Source organism: Bos taurus, chromosome 13 (assembly GCF_002263795.3).
Source record: "Bos taurus isolate L1 Dominette 01449 registration number 42190680 breed Hereford chromosome 13, ARS-UCD2.0, whole genome shotgun sequence".
NCBI classification, from domain to species: Eukaryota; Metazoa; Chordata; class Mammalia; order Artiodactyla; family Bovidae; genus Bos; species Bos taurus.
The window spans coordinates 70,070,861-70,093,849 of record NC_037340.1 but is presented as its reverse complement, the minus strand read 5'-3'; the positions used below and the strand labels follow the sequence as shown (position 1 = coordinate 70,093,849).

General features: G+C 47.4%; 1 protein-coding gene across 9 annotated transcripts in view; it reads left to right on the top strand.

Annotated features, from left to right (window-relative positions):
* CHD6 (chromodomain helicase DNA binding protein 6) overlaps positions 1 to 22,989 on the top strand; it is a 201,382-nt gene that overhangs the window by 138,409 nt on the left and 39,984 nt on the right. For all 9 annotated transcript variants that reach the window (XM_025000625.2, XM_059892619.1, XM_059892620.1 and 6 more), the window contains 8 exons: positions 10,109 to 10,273; positions 11,935 to 12,114; positions 13,185 to 13,295; positions 14,965 to 15,167; positions 15,856 to 16,055; positions 16,716 to 16,875; positions 20,012 to 20,101; positions 22,425 to 22,528. In XM_025000625.2, the coding sequence (XP_024856393.1) occupies positions 10,109 to 10,273; positions 11,935 to 12,114; positions 13,185 to 13,295; positions 14,965 to 15,167; positions 15,856 to 16,055; positions 16,716 to 16,875; positions 20,012 to 20,101; positions 22,425 to 22,528 (1,213 nt within the window). The remainder of the gene's footprint in view (positions 1 to 10,108; positions 10,274 to 11,934; positions 12,115 to 13,184; positions 13,296 to 14,964; positions 15,168 to 15,855; positions 16,056 to 16,715; positions 16,876 to 20,011; positions 20,102 to 22,424; positions 22,529 to 22,989) is intronic.

Genomic DNA, 22,989 nt, shown 5'->3' with positions numbered 1-22,989 from the left:
TAGCATAGCTCCAGAGGTCAAGTTCAGATAGTGAACTTCAGGGTTCACTGTGATCTCAAACAGCCTGGGCAGATCTGGTGCGGTCCGTGCTCCTCCAGAGTCGGGGCAATGTGGGGAGGCAGGGATTGCTAGCATACTGCTTCTCGACTGATCCTAGGCAGACCCCCTCTGAGCCTCGACAAGGAAGCTGACCAGGTTGGGATGGGGCGGGAGTGGCAGGGCGATTGGGCTCGGCTGAAGTCAGCCCGAGTCCCCAGGGCAGGGCTGCAGACAAGCCAGCGTCCATGGCCGTGAAACAGAGCTGCACTGTCTGAAAACTCAGCCCAAGTCAGAGCGCAGTGTTGCCTCTTCCAGTGCTTTTTCATTGACGATTATTGAAAGTTCATTCATTCAGCCTTCTGATCTTTTTGCTGGAGCTTTCTGTGCTTTGGGGATTGAACTGGAGAAATATATATGTTTTAGGACTTGCTCGAGAAATATATGTGTTTTAAAAAGCCAATGCCACTCCAGCCCTGAGGGCACATGCCACCCTTGCAGAGGCTGCATGGTAACAGTGGTAAGGTGGCCCGGGTCCCGTCCTTCCTGTGGATAAGCCCCAAAGGGGGGAATTCAGGAAGCCTGGGTGCGGGCATCCTGGCGGAGAGCACAACCACAGGTGATGTGGCCTCTGCAGAGGGTTGGGAAGGGAGGAGGGAACCCAGCCAGAGGAGCGGGGACCTGACACTCTGCTCTGGGTGGGGAGAGGGGCTCGTCCCTGGTGGCCGTTGTCTCTGCTGGAACCACCTCTTGATACTGATAGTGTGCGTGCCCGTGACTTGGAGGACTGAACTGCATCGAGTTCACTTTTCTTTGCTAGAAGAAAGGAAGACTTTGTGACTGCTCCGTTATGTGGTCCAGGTGCTCAGTGACTGTTTATTGAATGCTGGGATGTGCCAGAATGTGCCAGGCATGTTTAAATTGCCAAAGACACAGCAGTGAGCAAGACCCGTGGCGTGTGCTCTCTTGGAGCCTTCGTCTTAGTGGGGGAAGCAGACAGTAAACAGGGAAGAATAAGTCATACAGTCCAGACAGCGATACACAGAGACCACACAGGGTAAGAGGACACGAGTGACGGGGGTTGGGCGCCCTGATTCAGAGGGTAGCCTAGGAAGCCTTCTTCAGGAAGGTGACATCTTGGGGGAGATCCGAATGGTGGGAGTGGGAATCTTAGGATACAGAATCAGTAGGAAGAATGTTCCAGACAGAGGGGACAAGGTGTGTGGCCTCTTAGAGTGGGGGGAGCGCTGGTGGCACCCCTGACACAGATGGAGGTGCTCACGGTAGAGCGTGAGTCCCCGATTAAGTGAGCCAAGCTCCTCTGAGGTCTCTCCTGCCCCTGTCTTCAGTGTACTCTCCGTCTCACCCCCTGCTCCTTTTTTCTGCTGCCCCAAAGCCCCCTTTTCCCAGGCTGTTCACTCACCTCTCCTTCCTTCCTGTCCTCACCCAGCTCTTGCCTGACCAAGAGACGCTTTTAGGAGTGCTCCACACAAGGCCAGGCCCTGGGGAAGCAGAAGCGTGCGGGGCTTTGGAACCACACAGTGGAAACACAGCGTGGTGGGCCGACACCTGTGCTCTTCCCCGGAGATGTTTCCATTGTCAGAGGGAATGTGCCTTTCCCCCAGAAATAAGTCTGGAGCTGGAAATTTCAGATTCCAAAGTAGGCCTGCAAAGGAGATGGCTGAAGGGAGGCAGCTTCCTGGGGCCCTGGTTCATACTGCACTGAGGGCCCCTGAGTCCTCCTTTGATGAGTAGGTAGCCCGCGGACACAGACTACAGAGTACCAGGAGAAACGTCAAATCGCTGGGTTTGAGATGTAACTCGTGTGTGTCATGAACTGGCAGAGTATCCCAGCATGCTCACAGTGCTTGAGTTAGAGGGCACTCTGGGAAATTCTTTTAACCTCTCTGATGATGTAAATTTTCTTTAAGGTACAAGTAGTATTTTAAAGGATTTTTTAAAACATGCCTTTAAAATGTCATAGAGCTAATCATTTGAAGAAGTAGTATAAGGGTCAAGAGAGGAATGAACAGCTTGCCTGGTTCTTCATATCGACCTTTGAATTTTCATGTGATTGTAGAAACGTGATATAAGGTTCTAGACTTGCACCTAAGCACCGTGACTTGAGGGCTGGAATCAGTTGGAAATCTGAGACTCCCTCTGTCTTCCCATCGCAGTCATTGGGATCTGTACCCATTTAAAATTTTTCTGAACGTGACTACTTGTATCTCGTATGTTTCTCGGAGGCTCTTGGTATTAAAAAGTAGAGAAAACCTACGAGCTCTCAAATCATGCAGGAGCACTGGAGCTCTGATTTCCCCTGGGTGGAGGTTGTGGGGTGAAGGGGTAGCACCACTGCCTGGGACAGGGGCCTGACTCCAGCAGAGGTTCTGTGTTTGTAATGTGTTTCGTTTGGACTTCATCTCAGTTGCTGCCTTAGTTCTGAATGTTCCTCTTTCTACCGAGTTTTGTGTGTGTGTGTGTGTGAGTTCTGATAAGGAAAATAAGGAGTGTATGAATTGTGAAATGACAAGCTCTTAAATGGGACAGAATTCACCCTGTTATCTTCAGTAAGTCATCTTGGTCTCCTGGTACCCCCCAGCTACTTGTGACAGCACCCCCTGCCCACCCCCACCCCCGTGCCCCCAGCAGAGGTGTGTTTTCCTCAATTGGCAAGGAGTCCAGAGATAGATATCCCAGGACTAGTCAGGTGGCTTCATGCTGACTGGAGAGTCCCGGGTTCCTCTGTCTCGCTGCTCCATCAGCCTCCATGAGTATGGTTTACACGCTCTTGCTTCCAGGATGGACCCTTCAAACCCCGGGTAGGGAGAATAAGGAAGGAAGGCGTGATGCTTTTTTCAGGAGAGCAGAACTTTTCCAGCTAGTCCGGGCTGACTGCCGTTACATGTCCTTGTCCAGAACCGTAAGACCTGGCTGACTCTGGGAGGCTGGAAATGGTCTCAGCCGAAGACGTGGCTGCCCTTGTGTAAGAGTCAGGATGCTGGTAGCAAGGACCAATGGGGATGTCGTTTCTAAAAAGGTCATAAATTGGTGATGTCTGCAGCTCTGTTAGACTTTTGCTCAGAACATTTCTGAAACTCCCTCTTGTAATTTTCCCTGAATACCAGATGAACCAAAAAAATAAGAAAATCAATGCCAGTACTTAATGACCACAGTTGTTAGTCTCTCAGTCATGTCCAACTCTTTGTGACCCTATGGGCTATAGCCTGCCAGGCTCCTCTGTCCATGGAATTCTCCAGGCAAGACACTGGAGTGGGTTGCCATTTCCTCCTCCAAAGGATCTCCGCAACCCAGGGATTGAACCTGCATCTCCTGCTTTGGCAGGAACCACGTATTACTACTGCTTTATAGTCTCTATAATCCATAAAAGCATATTACGTACCTTGATCATGTCCTTTATTTACCAGGGCTGGCCATCAGATTCCCTCCTAATAATAAAGATTTACTACCACTAAAGACAGTAAAAGAAGGTGTGGCAACTAATTGTAATAGCCAAAACCTGAACAACTTAGTTGTTCATCCGTAGGAGACTTAAGTTGACTAAGATAATACACTCAGCTCTAATAAAAGAATGGGAAGTATTTCTGCACACTGCTGTGGAGTCATCTCCTGAAGATATTGTTGGCTGAAAAAAATAAGGTAGAAAAAATGTAGTATGCCAGCCTTTATCTAAAAAGGCTGGATGTCTGTCTATCTGTCATGCCTCCCCTGCCATGGAGAGGTAAACAAAAGCCTTCATTTTAAATGGTTACCTACTGGGGGAAGGGGTCAGGGTGAGAGAACAGAGAAGTGATGTATAGAAACTAGTTTTTCTGAAAATGCCTTTTTGTATATTCAACTTTGGAACCATCCTAAATATACCATTATAAAACAAAGTCTCTTAAAAACGTTTTATTCTGAAGTCATTTTAAGTAAAAAGTGCAAGATAGTGCAACATTCTAAGATCCTTTGCCCAGCTTCCCTTATGTTATCATTTTGTATAACCATACACGTTTCCCAGGTGGCTCAGTGGTAAAGAATCCGTGTGCCAAGCAGGAGATGCAGGTTTGATCCCTGGGTTGAGAAGATCCCCTGGAGAAGGAAATGGCAGCCCACTCCAGCATTCTTACCTGGGAAATCCCATGGACAGAGGAGCCTGACAGTCGGCAGTCATGGAGTTGCGAAGAATCAGACTCGACTGAGTGACTGAGCACGCAGCACCCATACCATAGTGTAATTATTAAAACCAGGAAATAAACATCGGTACAGTACTCTGATCTATAGACCCTATTCAGATTCCTTCATTTTTCTGCAAATGTTCCTTTTTCTGGTCTGGGATCCAGTTCAGGATCTCACGTTTCCTTTAGAAATTACAACTCCTTAGCCGCCTGTAATCCGTGACAGCTCCTGTCTTTCCTCATCTTTCAGGACCTTGACACTTTTGAATGGTACTGACCAGCTGTTTGTAGAATTGTTTCTCACTTTGGGTTTGCCTGATGTTTCTCTCATGATCAGATTTGAGGTTATCCATTTTTGGGATGAATATCATAGAAGTGATGTTATGTCCTTCTCAGGGGGTACGTGATGTCGATCTGTCTTACTACTCATGATTGTTAAGCTTGGTTACTTGGTTGAGGTGGTGTCTGCCAGGTTTCTCCACAGTAAAGTTACTATTTTTACCTTGAAACATAGTCAGTTTCTTGGGAGGCGATATTTTGAGATGCTATAAATACTCTGTTTTCTTATCATACTTTTGCCTATTAATTTTAGCATCCACCAGTGGTTCTTGCCTTCAGTAATTAATACCATGGTGTGTTTGGCTAATGGTAATTTTCTATTTTAGTCATTCCTTCTGCTGTCGGAATTGGACTCTTAACTATAAAGAACAGCTGTTGTTTGTCCCCCATATCGGTATGGATTCCTGAATATTTATTTTATCTTACAGGTTAGAATTCATTACTCTCATAATTTTTCTGTATGGGTTTGGTCTTTTGGGAGCCCCTTCAGGTTGGCTCCTATCCTTTAGACATGTTTCTGTCAGTTTGTGGGGCTTCCCTCATAGTTCAGTTGGTAAAGAATCTTTTTGTAATGCAGGAGACTCGGGTTCGATCCCTGGGTCTGAAACATCCACTGGAGAAGGAAATGGGAACCCACTCCAGTATTCTTGCCTGGAAAATCCCGTGGACAGAGGAGTCTGGTGGGCTACAGTCCTTGGGGTCGCCAGAGTCAGACATGATTTAGCGACTTCACTCACTTCATACTTTAATCACTGGAGAAGGAAATGGCTACCCACTCCAGTATTCTTGCCTGGAGAATCCCATGGACAGAGGAACCTGGAGGGCCATGGTCCATGGGGTCACAGAGAGTTGGACACGACTGAAGTGACTGAGCACTCCGGGCTACTGGAGTGTTACTGCTTCTAGACTCCCCGGGCAGACAGCTAGGAAACACAGGTGTGCGTACCGACGCAAGCACGTGTACCACACACCTGCATTCCTTCTGTATCTGTTCATCTGTCGTGAGATTTCTGATCCCTGTCCCAACACAGAAGGACTCCTTGTAGCCTTCTGCACTCTTGCATATTTGTAACTCCTTTCTCTGGTTGTGAGAAGCCTGGTCTCATTATCATAATACAATACCTTTACTCATTTGTTCAGTCTTAGTATATGCATAGATCAAGTAGTTTCAGAATTACTAACCCATATTCTCTGAAAGCTTCCCCAGTGGCTCAGTGGTAAAGAGTCTGCCTGCAATGCAGGAGATGCCCTAGAGACACAAGTTCAATCCCTGAATCAGGAAGATCCCCTGGAGAAGGAAATGACAGCCCACTTCAGTACCCTACCCTGGGGAAATCCCATGGACAGAGGAGCCGGGAGGATTACAGTCCACAAAAGAGACACGACTTAGTGACTAAACAACAGCAGTATCGGACTAAAGTGTTTTGGTTTTTTACATTATTTCTTACTGGAGTATAGGTGCTTCACAGTGTTGTGTTGGTCTCTGCTGTACTGCAGAGGAAATCAGCTGTACATACACACTTATCCCCCCTTGTTTGGATTTCCTTTTCATTGGACCAAAGTATTCATTAGGCTTAAAGTATGTTATCAAAATACCGTTTTCCAAAGTTACTTGGTTTAATTTTTTTTCTTTCCCACATGGTTAAATTAATGTAGAGACACTATCCTTATTTCTTGATCCTGAGAACTAAACTGTGGTTATATAAGAGACTGTAGTGTGCAAGGCTAAAGCACTCGGGACAGCTTACTCTCAAATGCTTCAGACAAAAAGTGGCCTGTGTGTGCACAGATGTGTTTATGTCTTTGTGTGTACTCAGAGAGACAGGAGAGAGGGCAGAAATGATACAGGAAGTGAGGCAAAATGGTGAATCTGGATAAAGGGCATGTTGGAGTTGTAAACTGAAATTATATCACAATGAAGGTATTGAAAAATTAAATACAAACACTCGAAGTCATCTCTCTCTTGGGGTTATGCTGTCCACGTCATATACAGCTAGATTCAACTGTTTGATTTTGCTTTTGATGTTTAGGGTTTCATTTCTCCCCACATTAATCCATGAGGTCGCAAAGCGTTAGACATGACTTAATGACTGAACAGCAACAACTCCGATCCACCGTCCATATTCAGATTTTATCATTTCTTTCAACATCCTTTCTAGCTATTAGGTTGGCCAAAAAGTTTGTTCAGGGTTGTGTTTTTGTTTTTTGTTTTTTGTTTTTTTGCACAATTGCATGAGCGTTTTGGCCAACTCAGCGTTCCTCCCCAAGATCCAAACCAGGATCACCCATTAGAGTTAGTTCTCTTACCTCTTCAGTCTCCTTTAGTGGATCAGTTGCTTGATATTTCTTGTTCTCCCACCCCCTTGATGTCTTTGACGAGTGCAGGCTTTATGTTTTTTTAGATGGTCCCTTGTTCTGTGTTTGCATTTCCTCAGGACTGGGCTCAGGTTCAGTGACACCTTTCAGTGATAGGTCGTTCTCAGGGTGTCACGTCTACAGGAACACGACATTCATTTGTCGATAATAAGCACTTTGAGCTCAGTTAGTGGCGTCTGCCGGATTCCTCCACTATGAAGTTGCTCATTTCCCTCTGAAATTAAAAAGGAATTTTGGAGAGATGCTTTGAGAGTATGTAAATATACTGTTCCTCATCAAAGTTTCACCCAGTGGCTTTAGTTTCCATTGATCCTTTTTGCCTGGATCAGTCATCACTGTGATGGTTGCAAAGTGTTGATTTTCTAACATTCTACATTTGTTAGTGACTTTCTATGCTATGAAAAAGTCTTCCCTTTTCTCCCATTAGCTTATTTATGTCAGTATGTACTCATGGATTCTTCTTCTGTTCAATGGGTTATAGTCCATCGTTGTATTTATTTTGATGTTGAGTTAGTCCTAGACCCAGCCAATGGAAGCCTCTTCAAGTTTCAGGTATTGTTTTGATGTGTCTCCATCATCCTTTGAGTTCTTCCTCACATTCTGGCATAGTGATCTGTTTCAGACTGACTGCCCTGGCCCTAGAATTAATCACTTCTCTGACAGGCCTTGTTCTTCTTATGGAGAACGGAATTTAGAAACCAAGATCTGAGAGTTAGTTATGTTCTTTGCTACTAGGATGCCATTGTGTCTAGGCCCTCTCAGTGGACAGAGCCAGAATACACACACACAAGGGGAATCCAGATACGCATACATACATACGATGCCTTCATACGTATATGTGTGTATATACATGCATATGTCTACCTAAACGTATAAACATAAATACACATTCTGTCTATTTCTATGTCTGTATATGTGTAGCTGTGTACACACACGTGCACACCTAACCATGACAATACTGATAACCTCCAAATCCAGTCTGACACCACAGAGAGGTTTTCTAGTTTTTCTTCTTTCCATATTTGTAACTTCCTTTGTCAACAATGAAAAGCTTGACTCCTCTTACCCTCGGTATATTCGCTAGTTGGCTCAATCCTAGATTACACAGAAAGTGTTTTAGAATTGCCGATCTTGACACTATAAAAAAGAAAGCTATTTGCAAGTATGTGTATAAAACACTGCAGTTTGACTGTACATACTTAATGAGACATGGCCTAGGGTGGGAGGGCAATAAGCCTTACATTGTTTTCAGTAATTATGTTTTTGGGAGAAGGGATCATAATGATGCTATTTTCCTGGTATTTTATATATCGTGGGATAGATCAAATAGGCAATGATATTGGCATGGTTGAGAACTGAGCTTTTCAGCATGGTTAAAAAGAGATACAGATGTGTGGTTAAGGAAGATAAAATCCCATAGTCCCAAACTAGAATTAAAAGTTATCAGTATGATTTCATGATGTGTTTGGTCTTATGTGTGCACACGATCATACACACTATACACACACAAACACTTGTACTTTTGCCCACTGAGTAGACCCAGGACCAATGACCAAGCAAGCGAGTGGCAGCGAGCATCCAGACTGTATTCCCTCACGGCCACTAGAGCAAAAGAGGCTCTTGGAGTCCTTGAAAAGAGGGCTGAATCTGGGTTTAGGCAAGAAATATGCAGTGGGAGCATGGAACATCTTATACCAGAAAGCAAGGGAGCTGTCAGAGACTGCTCGTCTTTGACGTAACATATGAACTTAAGTGTAGACATATCCATATCTTTTTCTTTACACACAGCATATCCCAACTGTGAGTTTATACTGATGCCTCCAAATGCAGTATCAGAATTTTTTCTAGTCTTCCTCAGAAAGCCAGGAGCCAACGAAGAGGTTCCGACAGGCCATATTTGAACAGCATTAAAAATAATAACATCAGTAAGTGCAGTAAAAAAAAAAAAAAAAAAAAGCACATGTATTATTTAAATGCATACTTTCATTGTATTACTTAAAAAACTAATTACAAAGATCTTTGTTAGTCACTTCTGGAGGGTGTTCATTTGGAAACTGATTAAATATAAAGAGAAAGAGCCAGACATTTAGCTTGTCTCTCCTTTATGAACTGTACATCAGGGTCACCAAAAAATCAGAGGGGAATTGTAACCCCTAATGATATAATGAGTCTAGGCAGTGATCATCAACTTCAAAAGAAAGACAAACCAGACATCATATACCTTTTGATGGAAATTTATACACCACCTGTGAAATACACTTGCCAAAGGTAACATCTTAACCTCAGCAAGTCTCAAGGTATAACTCCAGTTTAGAGGAAGTAAACGGAACAGAGGAATCTGTTCAATAATGCAGCCAAAGCACAGGTGGCAGAATACAGACTGTGGGAAACTACAGGAGAGATGTTTGGTCTCTTCAGCAAAGAAGTTGCATTTTAAAAAAGGAGAGAATACAGGCAGGGAATATCTGTAGATTAAAAGAGACTTGAAATATATCAACCAGTTATAATACATGGGCTTCGTTTGAATCTTGATCCAAACAAGTGAACTTAAAAACATATATATGAGATAAGCAGGGAAATAGGAACACTGGCTAGATAGTACTCAGTGTTGATTTTCTGAAGTTTAGCCATAGTAATATATCTTACAAGAGTCCTTCTATGTAGAAATATGTATTGGAATATGTGAAGATGAAATGATAATCCATAATAATCTTAGAGGATCAAGGCATAGCAGAGATGTGAAATAAGAATGACCACAAGAGGTCCTTATACTTTTCTCTGCTTTTGTCTTATGTGTGAAAATTTCTATGGTAAAATGAAAACAACTTAACTATTGGGTTTGCTGGCTCTGAATGGCACATTTTCCCAGAGAGCAAGGCAGCCTCCTGGGACCGAGTGCCTGCACGCAGACCGCAGGCTGGGGAGGGAGGAAGCCAGGTCTCTCTCGGCACTGTATCCCAGCACACGAGGGTCACCCCATAAATAATGGGAGGTGAAAGGAGCACTCTGGAAGGGATGGCTGGCACACGGGTGAGTTCTGCTCCACAATCATTCCCATGACTCCCACCTCTGAGAGCCAGCCACTCACACCCTGTGGAACACAGCATCATTTCCCCATCCCTTGGGCTGCCACCGTCCTGTCTGGTGCCCTGACGCGTGTGCCCCTCCTTCCTCCCCAGGCTCAGGCCCGGTGTCACCGGATAGGCCAGAGTAAAGCCGTGAAGGTGTATCGCCTCATCACGCGGAATTCCTACGAGCGGGAAATGTTCGACAAGGCCAGCCTGAAGCTGGGCCTGGACAAGGCCGTCCTTCAGGACATCAACCGGAAGGGCAGCACGAATGGCGTGAGTATGCTGGGGCTGCTCTTGGGCCCGGAAAGGGGGCCCCCACCCCCACCCCCACCTGCCAGAAGCCTGTGCTCCTACGGCTGTTGTAAGGTTCCCTTTCACTAAATTGAGTTAGGCCACACATCTTTGGGAGCTTTCCAGGTGGCATGGTGGTAAAGAATCTGCCTGCCAATGCAGAACATGCAAGAAACACAGGTTTGATCCCTGGGTCGGGAAGATCTCCTGGAGAAAGGAATGGCCACCCACTCCAGTATTCTTGCCTGGAGAATTCCATGGACAGAGGAGCCTGGCGGGCTACAGTCGAAGGGGTCACAGAGAGTTGGACATGACTGAGCACACACACATGCACACACATCTTTGATGGTCAATCCCCTGGAATAGAGGATTATTGAGGTGAATCTCTACATCTCTAGATGGATAAGGGAATCCATAGGAGCAGTTAGGTGGTAGGATTGCCCAACATTAGATAACATTTCCGTAAATAAACTTTTATTTTTTAATTTGTATTTATTTTTAACTGGAGGACGATTGCTGTACCATGCTGTGTTGGTTTCTGCTGTGTAACAGCGTGAATCACTATATGTGTACATACATGCCCTCCCCATGGAGCCTCCCTCCCACCCACCCCATGAATAGACTTTGCCCTTTGGAAATGAGTCGGTCTTAACCCTCTCGGCTCTATAAATTATCTAGTGTCACCATGCTTTATCTGATACTATAGATTTGGAGCTCCCTGAAGGTGAGCTATTCCATACCCAGCACCCCTAAGAATACTTGGTATATTAAAGACGTTCAGTGCATCACGGTCAATGAAGAAATGAATGAATTAATTATCAATCAGCTTGAAACTTGGCAGTGAATAGAATCTTTTTTCCTGCCTCCGGAGGGGATAAAAAGTGCTGCTAAGATTCTTGAATTGCAGTAAAGTCCAGGCAAACAAAGCAGAATATCTCTCCTTAATCTCTGGCCCTCTAAGTGAGCTGTCCTTTCGTCCAGATGTTCTGTATCCTCTTAGCTATGCATATGCTGCTAAGTATAATACTTCATGGTACAGCGCTGGGAGTCATGGAATTCCCTCCTGTGACTGATATAAAGAGAACCAGATTCTTAATTAGAACCAGGAAAGGGTGTTTTGAACTCCCATTTCCTGTTTTCAGCAAGCAATTGAGCAGATCACACTTGGCATGGGATCCTCTCTTTAGTTAAGAAATGACATCATTTCCAATACTATTGTTTTTATTTAATAATGAATAAATCATTATTCTTTAGCTCAGTTTGGTCCATCTGGAGGTTTTTAAAGATACAGACTCAAACTAAAACATAAAATAAACCTTAAACATATTCTCTCCGGTGGTGCCTAGTTTTAACAGTTTGTGACATTTGATAATAACCAACATCCTGAGGAATGTTAGGGCCGTTGGGTCCTGGGCTGGGTTTTATTCCAGGGCTCCCTGTAGAGGATCGTCTGCCCGCCCTCCCCATCATCCTCCTGTGTGTCTTTGGGTTTTCATTTTCTAAAGCTCGTTGTCCATGTCTTTCTTCTTCTGACATGCACAATGAGTGGAGGAACTGGGCGCTAAGTCCTGAAGGTCAGAGTTGAGGCCGTTTTCCTCCTGTGCATTTCCCACTTTGTGAGTAGCCTTTGGTGACCCATCCAGGTACAGCAGCTCTCAAAGATGGAGGTAGAGGACTTGCTCCGGAAAGGTGCCTACGGCGCCTTGATGGATGAAGAGGACGAAGGCTCCAAGTTCTGTGAAGAAGACATAGACCAGATCCTGCAGAGGAGGACACATACCATCACCATCCAGTCTGAGGGGAAAGGATCCACTTTCGCCAAGGTATAGGGCCTTCTCTGCAGCGTCCACGTGGGGCAGGGCCGGGGCGGGGGGCAGTGACAAGGAAAGTCTTTATTCTTTGACCCTCATCGGCTGGGCTCCTACTTCTCTAAATGCAAACTGTTGAGATTTTCTGGCTGTATGCCTATTCTGTGTGCCACTCTGAAGATGCAGATTCTTAGAAGAGGTTTGAATGATGGGTCAGAAGCTATAAAAGAACTCACCCCTTCAAATCCTTGGCTGATCTTCAGTGGGCAGGGAGGACACTTGGGTTTGCAATTTGCACTCCTCATTATGCACAGAGATTGCTCCAGAATCCTCGATTGGTCCTCTCAGTTCCCTTATAGGATACTCCCTGGTCAATGTCAGAGAGTTGAAATTCCAGTGAACATTCCATTCGTCAAACTCAAGCAAGTATTCTGTTCATTTCATGAGACTTGAGAGAGTGTTTATCCAAGATTCCCAGCTTCTAGCCTAGGTGCCTCTTTGCTCTGCCCGTCAGGTCACTGGGTTTAGAATTCAACTTAACCAAACCGCTTACAGATCCCTCTGGGGTTCCCTCGCCACAGGCTCTCTGAGCTTCGTGACCTGTCTGTAAATCACCAGTCTGGTGACTTATAGAGGGAGGGCTTTTCCAGGGACATTTTGCACTTAAGAGGCATAACTCATCTCTGCAGACCTCATACTGCCCAGCCATGGCCTGTCCCAGCATGGACACTTGGGACCTGGTGAACTGAAAGAGAAACCACGTCCAGGGAAGTTGTAAGAATCAACCCTTGCACGGGCAGCTGGACATATGCTTGCCATTGTCTCCCACGGGCTTGTCCTCCTGCTTCTGAGTTTAAGTTATAAAAAATGATCCTGTAGGTTGAAATTGTAATTTCCTCACCCAGTGTTTGAAAGAAAATTTAAAAAGAATAGCTTTGAGATTTCCATTTAACATTTTGGCAGCTCTGTTAGAGGTTTTGATTTTGAATGCAGATGGAGCATATACTTGTGTCTCTGGTGCATTGGAGATCACAGGGTGTTTTATTGTGTTCAGATACGGTTTATTGGTTCTTTCTTCTTCACAGGCTAGCTTTGTGGCTTCAGGAAACAGAACGGATATTTCCTTAGATGACCCAAACTTTTGGCAGAAGTGGGCTAAAATAGCTGAACTGGACACTGAAGCAAAGAGTGAGAAGGTATAACATTAAGCATATTTTATTTCATTAAACATTTCACAGATATAGGGCCATAAACTCCTACCAGCTCAAACCATGATTCACTCCTGAGCCTTAGTTCTTTAATGAGATGCTACATGTAATCTACTTAAAACATGCTTGCCACATAGACAAAGCTTGAGAAATGTTAACTATTTAAAATGACCTAATGGGTACCTGGGAAATTCTATTAAAACTGGAATTTCCAATTTTAGTAAAAATTCACTTCGAACTAGAACTAACCAAACAGATCAAGATCAGCCCCGTGACCCAAGCCAATATCCTGTCCTTAGCATGTGGCTGTTTTCCTCTATTTGAGCACTTCCTATTCGAGGAGTTTTACCTCTGACAAACATTAGTGGAAAAAAGCATGACGTGGAAAAGCGTATTAGGTTCCCCTTCATTCTTTCAGTATCTTGAATTTTTCTATTTCTGAACATGAGGAAGAGAATGGCCTTGGACTAAAACCAGGGTTTGAATACTGGCTCTGCCATCGACTCGCTGTATGTCTTTGGGCAAGGTACTTGACCTCAATGAGAAAGTGAAAAAAAAGAGAGACATGTGAACAAAGGAGGTGGTGGCACCCAGTTTGCAGAGTTGGAGGTAACACTGCGAAGGCAGCTGCCCCCAGCCCCACTGTGAGGCTCCCAGAAGTGTTAGCTGCCCTACCTTCCATCTCTGACCCCATCACCTCCCTTGGGATTGAGCACGCGTCACTGTCTGCTCTTGTCCTCAGATGAGTGTTGAACTCTCCTGGGCTCACAGACCCAGCAGACAATCCCTGCTTACACCCTTTTGATTCAGTAACCAGCATCCAGCCTTGCCAGTTCTTCCATAGGATCGCCAGAGGCTACTTAGTCCAGCTTCTCCTAACAGGAGGATTCTGCCGTCCCCTTAGTAACCTCTTTCTAGTTGTCCAGTGTCACGGTCAGGAAGTGACTTATGTACAGGGCAGTGGGCAAGAGGGGGAAGAAAATGCCTTGCCCTGAGACAGTCAGAAGCAGTTGGAGCATCCAGGCGGGAGGGAAGATGATTGAAGTAGGTACAACGTCCAGGCCGCATAGATGAGTGTGCAGGGGCTTAGCCGAGCTTCCGGAAGAGGCCTAGGCGGAGGGGGCGAGAAGCATGAAATGATAGAGACCAGAGAAGTGGTCATGGTTGTGGCAAAGGGAGCCACCGAATGGGTGCGTTTCTCTCTTCCATGAAAGACAAAAGGGTAGTGGCGCCAGTGGAAGGCACAAAAGGAGGCAGCACTAATATGTGTTCGTCTTCAGAAAGTTGCCTAGCAGATGGAATTCTCCGACTCCTGTCTCCAGAGCCGCCTCCGCGTGCTGGGCAGAACAGCCGGGGTGCCCCAGGCAGCACTCCAGCGCTGGGGGCCCTCGTCCTTGTTAGAAAGACCGCAGAACCAGCAGATGGTGGCGGCCAGCCCTGGAGGGAGGCGGGGGGACAGGCCAGCCTCAACAAGTCCCCGAGCGTCCCCTCTGCTTGCCGCGGACCCGGCAGGTGTGCTGGAAAGGGCCTTTCCTGCTGGCGGACGAGACGGGGGTATGGTTCTTCCCCGCGCGGGTCCCGAGGAGCGGCAGCAGGGTCCGCCATGATGGCGGAGGGATACCAGGCCTTTCTCCCCAGCAGTCCCCTCTGCCTCCAGGAGAGCCTGGTGCTCGACCGCCCGCGCGTGCGGAAGCAGACCAAACACTACAACTCTTTCGAGGAGGACGAGCTCATGGAGTTTTCGGAGCTGGACAGCGACTCTGACGAGAGGCCCACAAGGTCCCGGCGCCTCAATGACAAAACCAGGCGCTACCTCCGGGCCGAGTGCTTCCGGGTGGAGAAGAACCTGCTCATCTTCGGGTGGGTGTTGGCTTCGCCTCTTCGCCCTCGTCTTTTTCCCCCTCTTCTGTTCAGTCGAGATGTGTCCAGCGTGTCTCTCCCCTCCCCTTTGGGGTCTGGGCGGAGGGAGGGTCTGTTAGAGAAAGAGAGAACTGAGCTTTCTGCCCGAGGGCCCCTCAGTCAGTATGCTCTGCCGCCATTTTACGGACGTACCGTGATTCTCTCGTGTGTTTGCCACAGCACATCTCTGGGAATCATTTGCTGCCTGGTACTGATTTCCGGCCTTTTCCCCCCAAGGACGTACAGGAATCAGTGCAGCAGATGTTAGCGTTACCGCATGATGCGTGCCGGGCTCTGGCGCTGGTAGAAGCTGAGGGTTTAGCTTCTGGGAGCTCCCCATCGCTTTCCAGCACTGCAGCTGGACTCTGTCTTAATTCCAGATTTACTCCTCACTCCAGATACTGGCATTCCTACTTAACATTCTAGCGGCCGTACGAAGCTCTCTGTGTCCAGTGTCCAGGTCCCCTCAGTCATTTTTGGTGGGCTGCAGTGGGCAGGCCTCCAAGGTTTTTCAGGAGACAAAGCCCTCAGGGAGGTTAATAGGCCCCACCAGGGGTCAAGACACGCTCTTGGCTCCTGTGTGCCCCGCCGTGTCGAGGGCACAACTGGCCCTTCCTCTTTCTAACGCCCTTCTGGGGTCCACTCTCAGCTGGGGCCGGTGGAAGGACATCCTGACGCACGGGCGGTTCAAGTGGCATCTGAACGAGAAGGACATGGAGATGATCTGCCGGGCCCTGCTGGTGTACTGCGTCAAGCACTACAAAGGGGACGAGAAGATCAAGAGCTTCATCTGGGAGCTGATCACGCCCACCAAAGACGGACAGGCCCAGACACTCCAGAACCACTCAGGTGCGAGGTGGCAGTGTGTCCTTCCCTCCCTCTTCTGTGCTGGTCCACATCGCTGTGCTTCGGGGACTTCTTTCTCTTCTCAGGTGTATTTCAGAATGCCACTGGTGGGAAAGGATGCTGGGTTTTGTTCATTTCCATTCTCCTTCCCACTCATCCATGTTACCTGGGATGTTTTAAGTGTGGCTGGGCCCTCTTGAAGTTCTCTGCTCCTGCCCTCTGCCCTCGGGGTCACAGCATCTCCTCCTGTGACCCGAGGACTCGGAATGCATGCCCCACCCCAGTTCCACCTCTGTCTGTGTGTTTCCTGGGACTGCTCCTTCCCTGTGCTGAGCCGCAGCTCACTCACCTTCTCATCTTCAGGTTCCGTGTTCCTTTTCCCCAGCTGGGTGGTGGGATCCCCAAGGACACAGGTTCTGCTGCACCTTTCTTGATCCTACAGGGTACTTGGTAGATGCTTCCTAACTGACTGAATGGACCACGGGTTCACTGAGTAGGGGACTGGCTGCTCCCTCACCATCCGTGCCTCGGGGCTGAGGAGCAGGGTCCTTCATCCAGGGCCACCATGTGCAGCCCCGCTGCCCCCCTGCTGCCCTAGCCCAGCTCTGTTCCAACAACCACAGTGAAGGCACCCTGGCTCACCTCCCTGCCTTTCTGTCTCAGGCTTGTCCGCTCCAGTCCCCAGAGGGAGGAAGGGGAAGAAGACGAAGAACCAGCTGCTGCTCCCGGAGTTAAAGAACGCAGACTGGCTGGCCACCTGCAACCCCGAGGTGGTCTTACATGACGATGGCTACAAGAAGCACCTCAAACAGCACTGCAACAAGTGAGTGCCCCTCACCCCTGGTCACTTGGTGCCCCTGAACCACCGTGCAAGGTCAGAAAGGCAGGCGGCTGTATGCTGGAAGATGGATCAGGGTTCATTCACCCTGAAGCCTCTCTTTTTACCTTTTTTTTTTTTTTTTGAAAAAAATATTTATCTATTTAGCTGTACCAGGATCTTTGATCTTCAGTGTGGACATGTGGGATATTTAGTTGCTTAGCTGTGGCATGTGGGATCTAGTTTCCCAACCAGGGATCAAAGTCAGGCTACAGGAGTCTTAACCACTGAACCACCAGGAAGGTCCCCTCTCTACCTCCTTTAACCATCTCTCTTCTCCTCTGGAACCTGGCCTCTCTCACCAACGGAGTTCATACAGAATCTTGTGACTTGACTCTCAAGATCCACTGAGGACCCTGATGATTGCTCTGCTTTCCCTCCCTCTGTCCCCATGGGCACGTCAGCAAGAACGGAGACTGGCCTCGGCGGCCACCACGCTCAGCTGCCCCCTCGCCATGCCAGGTTTTCCCTCTTCCCATCTGCCGTGACATCCATGGCCTCCTCATGTGTGATGGACATGCATCTGAGATAGCATTCTGTATATCCCAGGGCTCACAGCTAGGGTGGGGCAGGCAGAGATAAAGGAAACAAGTGATAGAAAATGAACCCTTCCTTGTGAAGTTTAGTTGTGGGGAGTGAGGCCACCAGTCACAAACAGTGATAGGTTTGCATGTGGATACACAGAAAGGAGGCTGGCGGGGACAAGGACTCCTTGATGGATGGGGAGACCTGGTGCCCCAGGCTCCTGAGGAGTCTGTTGTCAGTATTAATATTAAGCAGCCATGTTTCTTGAACAAGTCAGACATGATTGAAAAAATGGTATTTGGGAAGAAAAGTAATCTGGTAACAATTTGCAAGATGGAGTAGGTGCTTACCTGGAGCTGAATGGCCAACACAGAGTTTTGTCATCACAAATGTTGATCGTGATGACCTAGATTAGGATGCTGACTGTAGAACCAGGGAGAAAGTGTCAACTATGAGAGGTGTGACTAAAGGAGAAACCATCACCATGTGTGATGAGGGACATGAAAAGCTCGTAACTCCACGGTTGTGAGCCTTATGGGCTGGGAGAACAGTGGTGCTTGTCTCCACAACAGAATTGTTACATTCGTTAAATAATGAAGACCAAAGCCAAGGACCAACTCCAGTTTTGCCTTATTAAGTTATAGCAGCAACACTTGGCTGCCCTGTCCCCAGCTGCAGATGGGGATCTGGAGTGTTGGAAACAGGCTAAGCTCTTCCCTCACACCTGCATGGGTCATCATAGATGCTGAGCAGAACTAATTGTAACCTCGGAGAAATTCTCAACATTTCTGCCACCAGCCCCAACTGTCTCCTGAGTGCAAGCCTCATCCCGGGAATCAAAGAATAAAATAGTAAAGCAGTTTTCTGGGTTTGAAGAAGCTGACTGCTGTTTATTCTTCTGAATCTGGTGGAGACCACTGTCTTCTTGGTTCTGGCTCAGTGAGGCCCAGAGACTCTGAGCTGGTGGGTGCTTGCAGCGCCTTCCCTGCAGCCTGGGAGTTTTGTGGGCAGTGTCCCAACAGGGAGTCCTCCAGCCTCCGCTCCAGTCTTCCTAGTGATGGGAGTTTACCACTGAATTACCAGATGATTATAACTCATTGTCCTTCTGTGTATTCAATCTACATCCTGTCTCCTTGAACTGTCCACCCTTTGCTCTTGGATTCTGGTTCTCTCCTGAGGTCCTGGTCTCTGCAGAGACCAGGCAGGATTGCTTCAGCATAGCTGGCCTGTGAGCTTCTAGAATTATGGGCTCTTTCACTAGTAAATTTACTGCCACCTCTATATTAGATGAGCTTCCTGGGTGGCTCAGTGGTAAAGAATCCTCCTGCCTATGCAGGAAACACATGTTCAATTCCTGGGTCGGGAAGATGCTCTGGAGAAGGAAATGGCAACTCAGTTCACTACTTTTACCTGGGAAATCCCATGGACAGAGAAGCCTGGCAGGCTACAGTCCATGGGGTCGTAAGAGTCGGACACGACTTAGTGGCTAAACTACCACACCACCAATATCAGATGAGGGTCAAGACAGGCTCTGGGGTCAGGACTGCCTGGATTTGAATCCTGGCCCCATTGCATACCTGCAGATGAGTTATTTTAAAAATAAGGATAGTAGTTCCTCGTTGTTTGGTCGCTAAGTCATGTCCAACTCTTTGCGACCCCATAAACTACAGCTCGCCAGGCTTCCCTGTTCTTCACTATCTATTAGAGTTTGCTCAAACTCATGTCCATTGAGTGAATGATGCCATCCAACTATCTCAACCTCTGCCACCCTCTTCTCCTCCTGCCTTCAATCTTTCCCAGCATCAGGGTCTTTTCCAGTGAGTCAGCTCTTCACATCAGGTGGCCAAAGTATTGGAGCTTCAGCTTCAACATCAGTCCTTTTAGTGAATATTCAGGGTTGATTTCCTTTATAATAGTTCCTACCTCCTAGCATTGATTTGAGGATCAAGTGAGCTAAGACATGCTGGCACATAGTGGGTACTCAAACTACTGTTTGCTGTTGTTAGTAGCATGAGAGTGCATGAAGTTGTTATCAGAAGAACTCCAAAAAGCTAAAAAACAGCTGCTTCAGATCTAAGCTCAGGAAGTTAAGACAGTGATGATGTATTCAAGGGAGAGTAAAGTGACCGGAAGGGAACACCACGGGGGCCTTGCGGGGAGATGTTCTGGTTCCTGATCTGGATCCTGGATATACATGTGCGGTCAGTATGGGAAGATTCACCAAGCTGTGCATTTGTGCAAAACACACTTCATATCACGAGAACAGTCATTTTTAGAAAAAGAGAAAAAAGAAAAGGCAATGCTGCTGCTAAGTCACTTCAGTCGTGTCTGACTCTGTGCGACCCCATAGACGGCAGCCCTTAACAGATAACTGACAAGATAACCTTTTCGTGTGTGAAATGGGGATGACCACAGTAACGTCTGCCATTAATGTTCTCTTTTCCTAGTACTCACGACCTTGGAGCACCCAGAATTGCCCTGGGTCACTGAGGGAATGGCAGTGCACAGGCAGCTGATGGGTTCTGACATGTTTCTTTATCGTGTCCACCTTTCCTAGGGTACTTCTGCGAGTCCGGATGCTGTACTACCTAAAAGCTGAAATACTGGGAGAAGCAGCTGATAAAGCATTTGAAGGAACTCCAGCCAGGTAAAATAGGTCATCCTTAATGCCCAGTGTGAAGGAATTGCTGTAAAGTACCTGTTGATGGAAACGGACAAACCTGCCTGTGTTTCATGAGGCCCGTGTTCGCTCCCTCCCAGGGCCAGTCCCTAGTAAAGCAGGCTAGAAGAGTGAGGAGGATTCAGCCAGGTCATCTGTGAGTGAAATAAAAGAAAAAGCGGTTGTTTAAAATGTAGCTCATGGGCCTCTCTCATCTTCTGAGCTGCCCCACCCTCTGTCTTGAATAGTCTCCCTGAGTAAACCTTCTTTCTTTAAAAAAACAAAAACAAAAATAACACGGTTCTTGGTGAGGTTCTTAGTTGTTTTTCCCCCCTCTGGTAGTGTTGTAAAATTGCTTTTAAAGCAGTCATTTCTCTGCTTTAACTAATCATCATTCATGGATGGATACAAGTGACGTTGATGTTTGATGTAGCAGATGTAGACTGAAAGCTTTACACACTCGGCCTCGGTCCTCTTCCACCTTTGAATGGTTCTCCTTTGTTTATTAGGTAATAACACTTAGTCGTGTTACTGAGGCTTTGTCACCGGTGCCTTAGTTTTGTAAGCTAGGGTTTCCGAAGCTATAGAATCCTGGAGTATCCCAAGATTTGGGGGAAGAGACTGCCGAGCCCCAGGCTACCACTTGATCAGGCTGTCAGATAATCACAGTGAGTGAGTGGGATCCCCAGGCGCCTCCCTCGCCATCCCTTCCCCCAGACCTGCAGTTGGCTCTGGCCCCAGACAGTGCTAGTCTTCCCCGAGGACCGCAAGTGTTGGCGTTTGAACTTTGCTTTGAGATTCCCCAGGGCAGTGGTTCATTCCCTCTCTTTCTTCCCATTGGGCAGTGCTCATGGCCTTAATGGTCACAGGAGCATGAAAGGAGGAGAGAGGTGAAGGGCAGTGACAGTCTTACCCTTGAGCATTCTGTAATCAGGAGCAGTCAGCTTGTTGACTGTTACCACTGGCTACGCATTTCATAGTTACCATGGGCATTTCTAGTGAGAATCGGGAGGTTGGGTGTTCTAATAAAAAGGTCCAACTTGAGAGTCATGTAAAGGCAGCAGAATTCAACCTGATTATTTATCTCCAGTGTTACCTGGCAGAAGTAATCTACCTGAGTTTACTTATTCCCCTGTCACCTGCTTTCTTAGACCTGCAGATGGAGGGAAGTGAGTAGACCGTGAAGAGACTTAAGTCCGTTGCCCACCTCTTTCCCCCTTTCCTTTGCTTTCCACGGTCTTAGATCTCACTGGTCCTATTCAGGTTAAATACCTTATGGTGGAGAAATTGTCATGAGGAATGAAACACTGCTCACCCCGAAAGAGTTGTTCAGCCATGGCACCACACAGGCAGAGCAGTGGGCCAGGTGGAGAGAGGTGGGGTCAGGGAGTCCCACCCCTGCAAGGAGAGCTGGGCCTGGCAAGGGGCAGGCAGCCCTGCATCCCAAGAACCTGATGGAAGAACCAGCTGGAGATGTTCCAGAGGTGGCGTTCCAGGCACCTGGGAGGTGGGAGGGAGGAGCCATCCATTGGATGCTCTCCCTCAAACCCCAACGCCTTCCAAGAGTGAGGACGGTGTTCAGACAATTGAAGCCAGTTAGCTAAGGGTCCATGTGAGCTCTCAGAATGCACACAGAAACTGAAGCGGAGCAATCCCTGCAGGTCTGCTCCGTGGGGTGAGCCACGTTCATCCCTTCAGCCAGAAGTTTGACCCAGCAGACTGTTAGCAGACCCTGGCCAGGAAGTTCCTCCTGCGGTGGCCCCTCTCCCCTGAAAGGCTCATTTCCTGCCCTGTGTGCAGCAGTGCAGACTAGCTCATTCAGGAATAGCGCTCACGATCTCTACGTGTCAGACCAGGATGCTTGGGCACTTTTCAGCTTTTGATCATGTATGAATTCACACACTTGGCGGGTTGTTCTGCCTTTACCTAATGGACATATTGATGGCTTTTGGCGTGGTTGTCAACTGAAGGTGCACATTAGAATCGCCTGACACATGTAGAGCCCCAGGCCCCACCGCAGACCAACTGGCGACATGTTCCCCATGAGGTGCTTTCAGATTCTGCATCATTCAGTTTGAGTTGAGCCTGGACATCAAATACACCTGCTGAAGTCACTCCCCATTTTAACCAGGTGCAGGGCCCTGGTTAGGACCGCTGAGCCCCCTGCTCTCTGAATCCTCCCAGTTTTGTTCCTTCACCCTCTAAGTGTGCACCTAGGGATGTGGCTTAGCCCTGGGGCTCCAACCAGGAGCTCCTGTGTTTTATCTGTCCGTGTGGAAGGCACTCTGAGTTCACACCCTTCCTTCCACAGGGAACTGGACGTGCCCCTTCCTGACATCGACTACGTGGAGATCCCGGTGGACTGGTGGGACGCTGAGGCCGACAAGTCCCTCCTGATTGGTGTGTTCAAACACGGTGTGTATTTCAGTGCATGCTTTCTCTTTCCTGAAAAATCCCACAGGCCTGTCACGTGTCTCTCTGAGAAAGTAGAGCCTCCCCTCTGTCCTCTGAGGAGTTTGCCTGGATGAGTGTATGAGTCATGCAAATACAGCAAATGTGAGTATCAGCAAGGCCCTAGAAAGGATGGTGTGTTTTCCTCACTAGTGTGACTGCCCTGCTCTCGTTCACTCACAGACCCAGCATCCGGCGTGGTGTCACACGGTAAGCCCTAGGATTTCTGGAGTGAAGCAATAAATAAATGGGGAAAATATTAGGTTTTACCATTTCACATGTATCCAGAATTCTAAGGTCATTTCAGCTGATCTACTTAACTCCTAGTACATATCTTTGGTATAAAAATTTTAAGAATAGAAGATAGCATATCCTTTTTTTTTTTTTTTTAAATATAGTTACCTAGAGACCAAAGGGGATTGAGA